The sequence below is a fragment of the Phoxinus phoxinus genome (genome assembly GCF_949152265.1).
Source record: "Phoxinus phoxinus genome assembly, chromosome: 1".
Taxonomy (NCBI): Eukaryota; Metazoa; Chordata; class Actinopteri; order Cypriniformes; family Leuciscidae; genus Phoxinus; species Phoxinus phoxinus.
Window position 1 is genome coordinate 21,545,155 of NC_136876.1, and position 16,959 is coordinate 21,562,113.

General features: G+C 38.9%; 1 protein-coding gene across 1 annotated transcript in view; it reads right to left on the bottom strand.

The window, feature by feature from the left end:
* kansl1b (KAT8 regulatory NSL complex subunit 1b) overlaps positions 1-16,959 on the bottom strand; it is an 83,792-nt gene that overhangs the window by 40,655 nt on the left and 26,178 nt on the right. The window contains exon 3 of the mRNA XM_079635353.1: positions 7,189-8,470. Within this exon, the coding sequence (XP_079491479.1) occupies positions 7,189-8,381 (1,193 nt within the window). The 5' untranslated portion in view covers positions 8,382-8,470. The remainder of the gene's footprint in view (positions 1-7,188; positions 8,471-16,959) is intronic.

Here is a 16,959-nt window from a genome sequence, read left to right on the forward strand (position 1 = left end):
AAAATCAGTCAATCTTTCTCTGCTGTTGGCTTCAGGCTACTACAAACACAAATGCAGTTTCAATCACTCAAGACCTGATGAGATCCTCAACGTATCATGGGTCCATCCAGTTGGTGGCTATAGTGAATATCTGTGAACAAAAGACACACATTTGCCCTGTAGTTTGGGGTCCACGACAAAGGACAAGCCAGAATTATTGTTTTGCTCTCTGAAAGTTTGTTGTTCTCTCATACTGTGCGCGTGTACCGGAAACCACAGTGCCACAATATAAGATCTCTCATTTCCTGTACTCAATAACGTGGGCCACTCTGCACAAACTCAAAATGGTAGATAGTAACTTTGACTGTACTACGCCACTCTCATGATTTGGTAAAATGGGATTTGAGTTTGTAAAATCCATGAAATAGAGCAGAATAGAACATCAAAATAACAAACTAGGCCTATACTATGAATTTTAGTCCATGCCCATATGCTTCGAGGTCAGATATATTTCTTTCTCTACCAGAGCAAAAATACTGATAAGAAAGAAAGATTCTCACAGCGATCACTCACATTCTCCGTCTTCATTAGTTTACCATCTCTGCCAGTCATATCTAATACTTTGTTAGACAGAACTGGTAAACAAAGAAAGTAAATGGTATGCAAAAAAAGTAAAGCGTTTGCTTTTATATTATTTGTAACAGAAAAGGCAAACAGGCTAAAATACTTAGGCCTAGGCTATTAATTTATCCGTCAACATTCAGCAAATGCGCATCTTCATAATTTAAACAAATCTCTGAATATCTAATAAACATTTAGGCTAATTTCACAAACCAAAGCTTGTGAAGTGTGCATTTGTAGCTTGCATAAACGTGTTTCTGCGAGTGACGGTTGGTACGTGCGAAGTGAGTGAATGCGAACAGAGGATCAGCTTCACAGGAGACTCGATCGAAAAACTTTAAATCCTTCATTTTAAAATATGCTGTGCTATATCCAGTTGCCCACTGTGTCATATTCATATTGTTTTCACTGTGTGCTGTATGTAAAATTAGCATTAACTTGTCTTTATTTGAAAAAATATGATTACCAGTGCGCACGAAATTACCAGATAACTGAGTGCTTTATATCGGCCATAATGCTCTCAAAGATATCGGCATCTGCAATCAAAAAACAATAACGGTCGACCACTCGTTACTAGAAAGTTAAATGACAGGATAGGGGTGGGCGATATGGCAAAAATATCATATCACGATTTTTTTCAGGAAAATCACGATTCACGATTTTATCACGATTCCTTTTCATGTTGGTTTTACTATTTTGCAAGTGACTGAGCATCACAGCCAAACTAATGTCCCTATTTTTAAAACAAAGCCTTAGGTAACAAAATATAAAATAAAAAAGAATGGCAGACATTTAGGCCAAAGTGGCGAAGATAAGAAAATATTTGTCATTTTCTTTGTTATTAAAAATTAAGAACAAAGATACACATACACAACTTAATATACAAATTAAATAAACAGTGCTTTATTTTTTCAGCTGGTGTATTTAACAGCATTGAAGAAAGTAATTAAATGAACAAATATGAAAATAAAACACAACATCGACTTCACTGTATAAACTTTACATTGATTCTTATTAAAGTGAGTAAAATGCTCTTTGTATTTTGTTGTTTTATTAACAGGGATAGTTCTCCCAAAAATTTAAATTCTCTCAAGCCGTTTTAAATCCGAATAAGTCTCCCTCTTCTGTTGAAAATAAAAGTTATTTGGAGGAATGTGGGTAACCAAACAGTTGATGTACCCCAGTGACTTCCATAATAGTTTTTTACTATATGGTAGTCAATGGGGACCAGCAACCGCCCGGTTAGCCACACTCCTCAAAATATCTTCTTTTGTGTTCAGCACAAGAAATAAATTAATACAGGTTTGGAACAACATTAGAGAGTGAGTAAATAATGACAGAATTTTTATTTTTGGGTAACTGTCCCTTTAAGGACAAGCGGCAGCATGTTTACTATTAGGGCTACTGTCTCTTTAAGATCTGCGCGCAACGAGTCTACACGCAGATTTTTTCTTCATTTTTTCTATTGTTCCTTCACTTTAGACATAACCAATTTTGTTTATGTAAACCTTGTGTGTATTTGACAGTATTAGCGCAATAAGACTCGAAAGATAACTTAGCCCAGTAATCAGACGCTGTTAGACAGGCTTTTAGTGCATGTGCGCGCGTCGGTTGTATTGCACTCAGAAAAGCGCCCGTTAGAACAGCGCATCAGCAGCGAATGACATGTTTAACCGGCAAGGCTTTAAAGCACATGCAAATAATTAATTTTTTATGAACTACAGTGTCCCGTTCCTCTACATTTCATGTGAATATACGTCGCGCTGTACAGACTGTTGAGACGGAGGCGCCAGAACTGCAAACTGATAAAATGCACGATCCTACGATATTTCTTCAAAAGCAGATCGTGGAGACATTTTAATCGTCCACGATCAAAAATCGTAATATCGCACACCCCTATGACAGGATCAGATATTTGTCCTCAAGTATGTTAGAAAGCCATATGTAAAGAACGAAACCACTGCTAAAATATTTTACTCCTTTCACACAGGACTTGCAGCCAGTGGGCAATGGGTTTGGTGTATAATTATGGTGTACCAGACTTATTAAAGAGACGTCTCTTTGACTCATCAAATCTATTCATAATAGCCTTGTTCTTTGACACTTCATCTAACAAAGACAGAAGGACACAAAACTTGAAACTAAAGAGAATAATTAAACATCAAAATAGGGCTGTGCGATTAATCGTAAATGATTTTCGATTTGGGCTTCCAACGATTATGAAAATATGATAATCGAGGTAAAACAATTGCTGCGCCACTGCCACATTCAGTGGTGCGCTTTCGTTCCTCCCTAAACCAAACTTAACATCCAAATCAGTGTTGTAAAATGTAGGGCTGTGCCAGTAAACTTGACAACCGCACCACTGTGGTTGTAAAGCGCCACCGTGGTGGCCAAGTAGCACCAGCAGTGGTCTGCAAAAACAAAAATTTTGGTATGTGAATGCTGTTTTACACAAAATAAATAATAGGTTAGCAATTAAATGTTACAGCGCAGCCATGGAGACATTTGAATTCATAACGAATAAGAGAGTTGTGCGTAGGGATGGTTATCGTTAAGGTATAGATTATATGGATATTAAATGCAATTATCTGAATTCTTAGAGCTTTCTTGACCCTCTAAAGAAGGACGTAAGTACATCTTTATATGTATTTCCATAAGTCTGTTGTTTTTTGAAATATGGTATACTGCCGATTTACTATGAAACAATTTAAATTAAGAAATTGCTAAAGAATTTCACAAATAATTACACCTTAAATTATACATAGAATTTTGAAGTTGAAAGTTTGTTTGAATTTTGAATTTTGTTCGTATTAAACTGGAACGGTTCCACCCCTACTATACAGTGGAGACTATGCAATGTTATTTTATATTTGATTACTTTATTCAGTTTCTGCAGGCTATTACTTCTGAATACCACTGTTTGTGCATCTCCCTGAAAAACTTAAAGCACTGTTTATTTAATTCTAATCATTTTTTAGTAATTAGTCTTTGTTCTTATTGTATTTCTACTGTTTACTTAAGGCATTAGGTGAATAAAGAGTGTTAGGTTATCAAGTAAAGGGTATAGTCCATTTTCCCATACTTTGCTACCTTTAACCCTTTAGAACCTGAAGCTAAAATAGGTGTTTTTCACATATTTAGATTTTTTGACTGTAAAATTCTAAAACAATGTGCTATCTTCATGTGCAAGGTGTCATCTTTTTCAGAAAAAGATTAGCATTCAACAAACTACAGTTATAAATCCCACACATCCCCCCTGGCAAATCGCACCCTGTATGTATGTAAAAAATAATAATGATAATAATAATAATAATGATATGTTGATAACCACTGTTCTAATAATACATTGTCTCTGTGTGCATGTGTGTGTTTGTGTGCGTAGGTATGTAACTGAGCTCCTGGGTGGAGAGGCCTAGGTCTCCTGTTCTGTGGTACTACCTTCTCTCTGCCACTTGCGACTCAAGATGGAAGCCTGTGATGAGGACCCTGCATATGTGGTGAGATTCAAGACCAAGTTCAAGGAGGACCTAGCATCCCGTCAAGAACAGCTCAACAATGCATGGCTCCAGATTGCTACAGATTTGGATCCTCGTTTCAAAGACTTGAAATGCCTGCCCAAGACAGACAGGGAAGATGTGTGGACCACACTTGAAGGGATGCTGCAACAAGAATCACCCAGAAAGTCTTCACAGACACATGATGATGGGCCACCCAGGAAGAAAATCAGCCTTCTGCAAATGGGCTCAGATTCAGAATCGGAAGATGAAGAGGTCCAACCTGCCATACAGAGGTACAGAGCAGAGCCCACCATTAAATTGGAGGACTGCCCCTTGAGGCGGTGGGCATCTCATTCAGGAGCCCATGAGAAGCTGGCCTCACTAGCTCACAAATATCTAGCCACTCCTGCAACCACTGTTCCCTGTGAACGACTTTTCTCAGTTGCTGGTCACATTGTGAACAAGAAAAGGTCAGCTTTACTTTCAGAAAATGTGAACAAGTTAGTTTGCCTCAGCAACTGGCTGAAAGATGATGAAGCTCAGTAGATTTGAAAGGTGATGTTCAAACAAAAAGACCAGTTTCAGTGCAACATGTTATAGTAGTTAGCAACTGGATTTTTGAGCAACTGGATTAAAGAATGGAGGAAAAGGTAAAGGATTGTTCTTTGGTTTGATTAAAAAGTTATTGAAGATGTTTTTTTCCACATAAAAACGCAACAGATGACTCAAATTGTGCAAAAATGTGGTAGGCCACTGTTATGATTTGACTACATTTATTGCTTTCTGTTCAATTAAATACTGTAAATTGTACATCCTGGTTAAGAGGAATGCCAAAGAGGAAGGGATGGGACATTACAAAGACAAATATTATGGTGTGTGTAGTATGTTTCAGCTTGATTTAAACCACCATTATTTGGCTGTGTTAATAAACAGACATAATATGAAAATGATGTATCTGTGTCCTGTTATTTATCTTTTGGTATGAATTTCAGACAAAAAAAAAATGGTTAGGATTCAGGTGTAATTGCAAATAGTGATTAATCCTGATTAATCCACTGAAAATTCTGATTAATTTGATTACAAATTTTAATCATTTGACAGCCCTAATTTATTCATCAAAAATTTGACAAATTCTGTGAAATTCTGCGTTATACAGTAAATTGTTTTTTTTATGGCTGGATTCCGCAATTCCGTCTGTGTTTTCTGCATCACGGAAATCATAGGGCCCAAGTAAATGACAGTAAGTCTTTACAGCAGAAAGCGGCATGACAGGTATGATTTGATGTTTGACCAGTTCAATGACTCCTTTTCATTCAAACAGTTTCTAGATAACAGGATTACAGTCCAGAAACAATGAATGCCACCAGCTGGTACGTGAAAGTACATGAAAGCTCATTTTTAGCCCATGGTACCAGAAAGACACTAGCAAGACTGAGAAATGTGGTTGCGCTTGTGTGTTCATAATGGATGTTGGAGCTGGTCTTCATGGAAACATGGTTATTTAGAGGAGTTTCATCCCAGGAGGAACATGGATGGATGCAAACACTGCTAATAATTAACCTGAATTGCCAAAGGTGGTCCTTATACAGTGTTTGAGCACTCTGTCTGAGGTATGGGAATGGTACAAAAAAATATCTACAAAAGGAGTTTTACTCCTCAACTTTTACTAGCTGAATCCAAAACAGCAATAATGAGAAATCATATGGGATACATTTTCATTCTAGTGACTTTTGAGGAAAGCAACCGTTTACCACCAATAAACCAAAAACTAACACAAATGACCCACTGGGTACAGCAGATTTGCTTTGGATTGCACTCAAGTGACCCCTCGCTCATCAAGACACTGGGTTTAATGGCTGATTAAGCAGCAAGACAAATCAACTACCAAACAAAAAGACCTTGCATGAAGTTACAACATGCGGTACTCAATCCCACAAAGGAATCTGTTGCATCATCAATAAAGAACTAAAACCCCATTTTAAAGTAGGCCTACCTATGGATATGTGGAAGGCAAACATGAAGTAAAAAAAAAAAAAATATATATATATATATATATAATAAGGTAAATAGTCCTGTCAACGCGCTTCACTATGCTCGTCCCATAATCTGCAAGTAAGCCTATTTGTCCTTGCGCAATAGTCATGTGACTGACTCCACTGAATGTAGGTTATCCCCTCATGGAGCAGTCTCAGTCTGTGTGTTAAAAAAAAAAAAAAAAAAAAATCTGACTCACTGGGCTATTGAGACACCATACAACTACAATGATGCAGCAAAAGAGACCACTTGAAGACCTGTCGCGATGGAGGAGCCGATGTTTAATGTACAACAATTAAAGCAATATTAGGCGAAAGGAGTATTTATCAAAGCTATACACGTTTTATGTGCCAATGCTTTTATCAATGATCTGGATCTGCCTCATAAAGAGGATTACTTTCCTTGTGTCTGGAATATTTACTGGGTCTGAGCATTGGGAAAATTAAGAGTAAATACTGGGAAGATAGGAAAAAAATATATATAACTAACACCAACAGGAAGTAGAAGTTAAACAGTGCCTTATCTTTGCCTTCCACTTGTCCAGTGTGTTCTTAACCAGAGGTTGGGATAGATTAAAACAGGCCCAATAACTGAATGAGAAAGTGTGTGAATGGATTTAAGGAAGTGACACACTGGCTCTCAAGAAAAATCCTTTGCCATTTGCGTGCATTTAAACAAGGCTCAGCCCTTGGGAAGGGAACGACTGGCTTGCTGTATGTAAGAGAGAGTGCAGGGCGTGTGTCCATGTGTAACCAGGATAGTAGTGATATTCAAGAGATGAATGCATACCTTCATTATCAAGAAAATTCCTCTGTAACAAAAGCAATCAATGTGATCTTGAATTGAACAAATCTACACTTACAAATGCACATATACAACAGCCATTCACTGAATTTACAATCAGTCAATAACATCTGCACATCATTATTCATTAACATGTGAGTACGCAATGGTTTCATGAAACAGAATCAACCAGCCTGCATCAGCACTTATCCTACATCATTAAACCATCTAGATTCACATTATCAGAAGAATAATGAAGGTCGGTACTCACAGAGGAATGTGGCGTTGCTCAATGTCGACCCGAGCCAATTCATCTTCCTCCACATCAGTTTCTCCCCCTGAGCTGCTTTCCGTGGCATCGGAATCGAAAGCACATTCGGCAGATTGCAGGTTGGTGGTACAACTCAGGGACAGTCGTTCTAATTCAGCTGGCATAGATCCACCCTTCAGGAAACGTCCCAGTCCGTCCCTCTCCTGAGGGGTGAGGGCGTCGTCACCATAACGGCCTCTTGGCCGTCTGGCATCCAGAGCACCCAGCGTGCTCTCGAGTAGTCCTCCCAACTGTTGCTGGACGTGGCGCTCCACCTGCTTGGCCTGCACCACCTGCAGCCGTTTGCGTAGTCGCCGTAGCCGTGCCTCAATCTCCCCTTGTCTGCTCTGGCTGTGCTGGGTACGGTCGCTTAGCTCCACTCCAAGGTCACCTAAGGGGTCTTGCTGGGTAGCGAGCGAGAACGCCAATGGATCCTCACTGCTTAGCGGGATACAGTCTGAGATTTTGTCCACTGTGAAAGGTGCAATCAAGGTTGGGGATGTTGCAGGAGGTTCTCCATTGCTGGGACAATTCTGGGACTCACCCGTTGACAGCTGGTGCTGCTCCGCACCGTCTCGAAGAGGACCATTCGTTGTCAATCCCCTTGTAGCAAGGACAATTTGAGTCGGATTTGACAAATCCTGCTCGACAGCATGTTGACCACCATTAAAGGTCACTGCATTGTCTCGTTCAGTCGGTTTAGTCACTTTCTTTGTCACGCCATTGACAGTGGTGCCTTGGACGGTGGGCGGCCCACATGGCCCACCTCCTCCACCGGCACTCATGATGCTCTTTAGCTGCTCTTCAGAGAGCTCTAAAGCCTGGTGCTTGCGTGGTATGAGGTTTGGCAGGATGCTGTGCGTCTTCAGTAGAACACCTTGCAGCTTGAGAGACTCTTTTGCTGAGGACACAGAGGTCACATCTGAACAGTGATATGAGGTAACGAGGGGCTTGCAGGGGCCGGCCCCGCGAGAGGGACGCTCCTCCGAGGCCTTGCGCTTGACTACGCCGTTACTGGACACGAGGATATGGTTGGTGGTACCACTTTCCTCCACGCCACTCGGTGAGAGGGTGGAGGAGGGCGGAGCCAGTTTGAAGCGTATGCGGTGAGTTTCGGCCGGCGCGTCGGTTAAAGCGGGCGCCATTGCAGCCATGCAGCGCTGGGAGGGGGCGGGCGAGGGGGCCTCTCCCGGTGCCGAGGCCAGCTCCACACCACCCACCCACCACTGTTCCAGGGGGCAGCCTGAAAATAACACAAGACAAAGAAACATCACAAGTCAAATTTAGCGGTTTATCATTGACCGACTGAACATGAAACAGACATAAACAAACCACAATTTATATGCAGCTAATTTGTTCTATAACAGGCCAAACTGGCCTTAAAAACATATGCCATTTGAAATTAGAGTCAACCACTGCATTTTAATCACAATCTGCAAACTGCAAACAACAAATATGCAACACACATGTAGGATGAGCAGTTGGTTTTGTTACATAAGACACCTGCACAAAACATAGACGAACAGACTGAATTGAAAATGCAAATTCACTCTCTCACAGAAGGTGGCGTTTCTGGAAAAGCAGCATTTCTTTGGGTACCGCTACAAAGCAGCACTGCATTTAGAAACAGAGGTGAGAGAAAAAAAAAATGCCATCAAAACTCTATTCTGAAGACAGTTAGCCTAGTTTTCTTCAGAGATACTCATAAAAGCCCACCCCAATTCAATATACGTTTCTTCCTATAATTCGACCATCACAAACAGTGATCTTGCTGTATCTGGAATTTCTCTGTAGCGTGGCTGCGCTCTCCTCTTTGCGCCCTTCTTCAGCATGTCGCATCTCTGGCCTATGTTATATTTCCAAACAAATGACATTTCAGGAAATGATTGCAATGAAGTTTGCGTGTAAGCCCAGAATAGAGATTAGCTAAAATTAAACTAAAAAGTGTTTTCCGATTTATGGCCGGTCGGCTGGTGTATCTCTAGAAAAAAGGTTGCACCACAACAATTATTTAGTTTGCACAAATGCTGCCAAATAAATTCGCACAGATCAAATTTCGAGAGAATATGCAACCAAAATGGTCGCAATTTCGAGCCTTGATATCAACGTAAATTGCATTGCCTCAAAAAATATATTGATATATCATACAAATTTGATATATAGCCCATATATAGCTACATTTTATTATTTGCATTTTTAACAGACGTACTACCCAATTACGACTCATGACCCACCAGTTGAGGACCACTGCTTAACGGTAGACAGTATCAATGTAGGTCAAACCTTAAGAGGAAAAAACAAAAAGCCAGACACAAGGACAGAGACGGTTTCATATGGAGGCCAACTAAATAGATATGAGCATATTTCTACATCAAGTAGGCTAACTGTGATACTATAGCCTTCATACAGAGACATCAGACAATATTTAGGCCTATTCTCATTCTCAAAACAATGACAACAGACCGTGAAGTTCAAAGTGACTTTGAATGCAGGTTGAAGTTGACAGAACCAATAACTAAATCTGTAACAACCAATTCATTCTGCTCTGTAAAAACCCTTTAGGTGTAAACCATTCTTGTTACATCAAACAAGCTGATGTGCCATGCCTTAACGGATTTGGTGAATATTTTGAGAGCAGAGACAATTTATTTGCAAAGAGACTTAGGTTCTTAAGACATAAAAATGGAGTTGGGTGACTCACACTAAAGCAACATGTATCAATGCTGAAATGTCACCCAGTCTTGTAAGATGACCATTACAATAACTTACATGGAGAAATAGGCGGCTAAACTGCCTATATTCAAAATAAAAACGGCTACTTTGAATTTGAATAGATCATCCAAAAATGACATGCAGAAAACCCTACCCCCCAAAAAAGGGTTTCTGCTCATAAGTCATTCTGAATAGACGCATAACCAATATATATTTAGAAAGCCAACCCTTGAGAGTTTAAAGTTCAAGGCTCAACATTAATCAGACTGTTATTAATATTGAGATATATAAGCTCAAAAATGAAAACAAAAAACAACAAATATTAATAATATATTTATTAAATGTATTAAAATATTATGTGAAGGAGGATTGCAACTTATAACCACAACTTAAGTGTAGCCACCATTGTGGTCATGCTTCATTTCAAATCTGAGGATGATATCTCTAAAATTATGCATTTTATGAAGCCTATTGTAGGACCATGTCAGGAGAGGCTTTGGAGAAGTTGTAGACCTCATCCACACTACTGCGTTTGAGTTTAAAAACGGAGAATTAAAACAAATACGATCTCCGTCCACACCAGCGTTTTAGAATTTATCTTCGTCCACATTAAAACGACAAAAAAAAAAAAAAAAAAACGGATCACATGACCATTCACCAACACTGGACATGCGCGTGCCGGTGTAAACAGGCGCATGTAGGCAGTTATAGCATTGTAAAGTGCAGAATTTACTTGCACAACAGCTGCTAGCAAAGACATCAAAGTCAGTAACACTTGTAATTCGTTATTCATGTTGCATTCACTAACGTTGGGTAGTCCAGGCTGTTTTTGTATGTTTTCTACTCGGGTCATGTGATGGGTGGCTGACGAATCAGGGAAGGATACGCCATGACTGATGACACCCAATCATAGAGCCGAGCGTGAGCCTCTGCGTCATGGTTTCTAAAGTCCTCCGTTTTGACCCGTCTTCACTAAAACGCCCTCCGGAGATTCAAAACGCAAAACGGGGTCGGCAGCGTTTCTAAACTTTTCCATTTTAGGTCTTCGTTTTTGACGTTTTAGTCTGGACGGGAGGTGCAAACGTAGCAAAAGGTAGCCTAAATGAAATGAAAACGCAGTATTGTGGATGGGGCCTTAGATAAGCTGATGCTTATCAAATATTTTATTGCCCTGTAAACAATCAACGAACATTTAAGTTAGCACCTTTGCAAGTAAGAATTAATCTTCATTATTATTTTATCATTATTATTTTGTTTGAATTCAGCCATTAGCCTGTATTCTGGCATTATGCTTGGCCATCTAAATCTCTGTCATTCCACGAATAATCCAATCTTAAGTCTAGTTAGAAAACAAACAAAAATAATAACTATTTTTGGTACAATAAAAATTATTCTTAAAAAAAATATATTGTATGAATAGAATAGCTCCTGCAGCAGGTGCATAACATTGCACAACAGGTAACTTAGAATCAAGCTACATGACACAATATAATTTAGTAATATTACACTTTCACTTAAAGCTCACTTTATAACACCATCGAGTATGTATATCATATTCCGGACGCGGTTTCAAGTCAAAAGAGATTTTGAAATGTTATATTTAGCATTTTATATGAAGCTATGGGCTATCCTTACCTAGCTGCACACTGTAGGCCTAAACATTCTTTATTCATATCAAAATACACCCGACCCAACTCACACGAAAATAACACACCGAAAACAACCACAGACACTTGAAATTGTCCATTTAATTAACCCCTAGCTTCAGATGAAGAGATGCGTTTAGTTTTGTAGGTCTCGTAGCTCAGAATGAGGAAGTGTACACAGGACTGCGTCATGCAGAAGGAAAGGCTTATGTTGGACCATGTGATATGATTGACAGCTGTACAAGCGAATTATAGAGCGCTGATGTCATATCTGACGCAAATCAGGAAGAGGAGAGTCAGAGCTAGCTCTGTTAGCTGTATGAACTCTTCTGATCGCATAATGAATATGTGAATAGAAATGTTATTCTTTCTGACAAAATATTTTTACAAACATGTGATAATGAATCATTACTTCTCCAAATATGCGCAGCATTGGACTAAGAGCCCTGGCGGATGCTGGATGTTGTATGTATATGAAAACAAATAAACCGGAGAAGTGGTGAAAGAATGTTGTATGAGTGATGATTTCTATTAAAAATAACAAACGTTACAGATTAATTATTATGAAATTTATGTCACTGCAAACCAGTTTAATTATAAACAGTGGTCAAATATTGATGCTGGAGTCTTAAACCTTTCTAATGATGCTCAGTATGTCCAGGTCAAGTAAGAGTGTGATGTTTTAACAAGTAATGAATTTGAACAATAATAATCTGGGGCCGTCAGCGATCCTATGACGAGTAAGGTTTTTTTTTTTAAATGCACTTATAAATGCCCCAAGATTTAAGGTAAGGGGCAAAATACCCCTGTAGCCTATGTCTTTTTATATACAATTTAATATAGTTAACCAATATTATACAAAGAGCACCGTTTTTCTCCAAATATCAGCATGATTACTAAGGTTGGGAATCGTTTGGTTTTATTTCGATACCAAATTCACAATAAAACCTAAGCCACCTAACCCAACTACAATAATTGAACATTAGCCTAAATAACAGTTACAGTACTAATAACAGCAAATTAGTCTTCTTGGTATGCTACAAACCAGCTTTAAATCTTAGCAATTCTTTTGCAGATATCGCTGCAAAAGATGCTTTCCAACAGGTTTTATCGTAGTTTTCCAGCTCTCAACGGAAGAATGTGTGTGATGCGTTTGAAAAAAATAGGTCCACAGTTTTACAACGAATGGTAAAACACCTGTTGGAAAGCATCTTTTGCAGCGATTTTCGTGTGAGCATACCAGTAAACACCCCTGACCACTCGGTGAGTTTCACGTCTATGTAAATGAAAGTTTAATGCGTTTTAGGAAGGATTATTCCTGTGCACCATTGTGGAGGTGGCGGGGAAAGCGAAAGAAAACGAAAATTCTCGGGAATGCTGCGGTCCAAATTTTAAACTTAACAGTTCCATTTCATCAGAAACGATCTGAAACCAGGGCTTTAAGTGTAAAATACCAAACTTGTCCTTTAAGTATTTTGTTGAACATCAAGTGTAACAAAATAAAACATGTTGGAAACATAAGTCTCTTCTCTTTCTCTGTAATTCCTCAAATGAGAATAATCGTGATTAATTATCAGTTTAACCATTATCGTGCTGCTCTACTTTAAGATCATCATGATTCATGTTAGTTGATCTCATGAAAAGCGCTATAAAAATCGGGCGCCAGGAACAATCGGGCCGCAGCAAACGAGGCCAGTGTGAAAGCACTAGGGGTGGGCGATATGGCAAAAATATCATATCACGATTTTTTTCAGGAAAATCACGATTCACGATTTTATCACGATTCCTTTTCATGTTGGTTTTACTATTTTGCAAGTGACTGAGCATCACAGCCAAACTAATGTCCCTATTTTAAAAACAAAGCCTTCGGTAACAAAATATAAAATAAAAAAGAATGGCAGACATTTAGGCCAAAGTGGCGAAGATAAAAAATATTTGTCATTGTCTTTGTTATTAAAAATTAAGAACAAAGATACACATACACAACTTAATATACAAATTAAATAAACAGTGCTTTATTTTTTCAGCTACAGGTGTATTTAACAGCATTGAAGAAAGTAATTAAATTAACAAATATGAAAATAAAACACAACATCGACTTCACTGTATAAATTTTACATTGATTCTTATTAAAGCTTCTATTAAAGTTCTCAGTCAAGAGTGAGTGAGATGCTCTTTGTATTTTGTTGTTTTATTAACAGGAATAGTTCTCCCAAAAATTTAAACCCGAATAAGTCTCCCTCTTCTGTTGAAAATAAAAGTTATTTGGAGGAATGTGGGTAAAAAAACAGTTGATGTACCCCAGTGACTTCCATAATAGTTTTTTCCCACTATGGTAGTCAATGGGGACCAGCAACCGCCCGGTTAGCCACACTCCTCAAAATATCTTCTTTTGTGTTCAGCACAAGAAATAAATTAATACAGGTTTGGAACAACATTAGAGAGTGAGTAAATAATGACAGAATTTTTATTTTTGGGTAACTGTCCCTTTAAGGACAAGCGGCAGCATGTTTACTATTAGGGCTACTGTCACTTTAAGATCTGCGCGCAACGAGTCTACACGCATTTGACAAGCAGATTTTTTCTTCATTTTTTCTATTGTTCTTTCACTTTAGACATAACCAACTTTGTTTATGTAAACCTTGTGTTTATTTGACAGTATTAGCGCAATAAGACTCGAAAGATAACTTAGTCCAGTAATCAGACGCTGTCAGTTAGACAGGCTTTTAGTGCATGTGCGCGCGTCGGGTGTTTGCGCTCAGTTAGAACAGCGTATCAGCAGCGAATTACATGTTTAACCGGCAAGGCTTTAAAGCACATGCAAATAATACATTTTTATGAACTAGTGTCCCGTTCCTCTGCATTTCATGTGGATATACGTCGCGCTGTACAGTATGTTGAGACGGAGGCGCCAGAAATGCAAACTGATAAAATGCACGATCCTACGATATTTCTTCAAAAGCATATCGTGGAGACATTTTAATCGTCCACGATCAAAAATCGTAATATCGCACACCCCTAGAAAGCACCGTCACCTGCCTCTGCCATTTTTAGTATCAAAGCAGTGAAGGCAGGGAGGGGGAAGAAAGAAGATAGTAGATTAGCACGGCGCGCACAGCGCACCGACTGGTGTGTGGAGGTGAATTACAGTGAGCCGTTTGAGACGGGAGACCAAAAATAAATAGGCGGTCAATAGTGAAAACGACACGACTAAAAAAAAAAATTTGCCGTCGACTAATTTTCATGGTCGATTACGTTGACTTAGGGCTGGATGATATGGCCAAAATTTATATAACAATATATTTCTTAATTTCGGTGAATACGATATAATTCCGATATCGATATGAACAATATAAAAGCTTCAGGAAAAACTGCCAAACTTAGAGTTGCTGCAGAAAACAAATAAAAAAAAAGTGAGCAACAACAAAAACACATGTTGCCGAGGGACACTTTGAGTGTTGATGACATCCTGAATTCATTTTGATTGAAGAATCTGAATGTAGTGTTTGAACGCTAAACACTAGGGCTGCACAATATTGGAAAAAAATTACATACATAAATTACATAACTTAAAATAAATATATTTTTTATAGGGCTGTCAAACGATTAAAATATTTAATCGTGATTAATCACATTAATGTCATAGTTAACTCGCGATTAATCGCACATTTTTATCTATTCTAAATGTCTCTTGATTTCTTTTTGTCCCATTATTTTTTTCTCATTTTAATGCTCTTATCAACATGGAAAAGTGGATCGGCTTGCTTTGTGCAAATGTTTTTTATTGAAAACAACATTGACATATATACTGTTCAATTTCACACTAACATTCTCACTTGGAGCAAATAATCTCTCACACAATGTAACGCTGTCCATCAATAAAAGGGTGAAAGAAATACTGACAAGGTGACGTTACTGATATTGACGAGTGGGCGTAGAAACGCATCAGCGGTGTGTGTGTGTGCTTGACCATCAAGTGGTGTTTAGACTGGACGATGATAGCTCAGTTCACAACGACACACACACAGATCACTTTGGTTTTGTCAATTGAACCATTTGGCAACTTTTTAAAAGTAAAATTTCCATTCAGAATCTTATTGGCATCCATTTCGGCACTCATCATTCATCCACTCAAAACGTAACGTTAAAGCGGGTCGCACACCGGACGAGAAGCGCAGCGCCTCGCATTTAAAATTCGCACATTATTCTCTATGAGTGTACACACACCGGTGGCGCCATTCTGCGTTTTTATTGCTGGCCGTAAACTGAGAAAGTGCGCGTCCGATGTGCGATACGAGTTGTGCTAGACGCGGCTCGGCGCTGCGCTTCTAGTCCACTCTTTGGCCGGTTCGCAAACCCAAGCAAGTGTGTGCGGCGTGCCTGTTGTTTTGTTTCTGGTCTAGCTAGATCCGGTGTGGTGTTGTCGTTTTAATAACGTTACTAGTTGTTGCAAAAGCATGTGAAAAAAACTACAAAGTTTGCTAGGCGTTAATCTCGCGATAATATTACACGTTTAACAGACAGCCCTAATTTTTTATAAAACAACTTTTAAGCATTTTGGTTCACAATCTTTTAAGTCAACTTTTCTTAGCCAAAGTAAAAGTCTTGGTCATCATAATCATATGAAATAAACAAAATGAAATAAAACTTTAATATATTTAATTTGTATTAAATCTTCTAAACAGATTAGAGAACATGTTTCTGTAAACAGAAAAGCCGAACACATTTAAACAGCAGCTTTACACCATACCGCCTGTCAGCGCCGTCGCTTCCACCACGCGCTGTGCGTAGGGCACCAAGAGCTGAGGGGCACCAAAAAAAATAGCCTAATGAAAAATCAATAATTATAATACCGATATTATTTCAGTATAGAAATACAGACATCCCAAGTCTCCTGGAAGTTGATAGCATATTGATAGCGGCTCACTGATGCCCGCGAATTACCGGTAGTTAAAATCTCCAGAATCTAGAGCGAGCGCGCTCGCGAGACAGACTGTGCTCCAAACCGCGCAGCGCGTGCACGGCAGAGAGAGAGCAAGAGACTGCGCGCATGCCTCATGAAGCGCATGTAATATCTCCCCCTGGTGCTACTGTGCTACTACCCATAGTGATGTGACTATCGCTCACTCGCACATCACGATGTCGATGTTAAAACAGAATATCGTTCAGCCCTACTAAACACGTGATCGGGTTGTTGTGCATAGGGTAAATTTTATATTATGTCACAAACTTCTAATCAGAATAGATTTTTTTGGCATGCGCACACTGCACAAATATAGGCCTAGTTTCCAGCTGTTTGCACATAATAGGCCTAACCTTATACTGTCTATGGCTGCGTTTACACTTGGCATTAACATGCGATCACCATGATCTG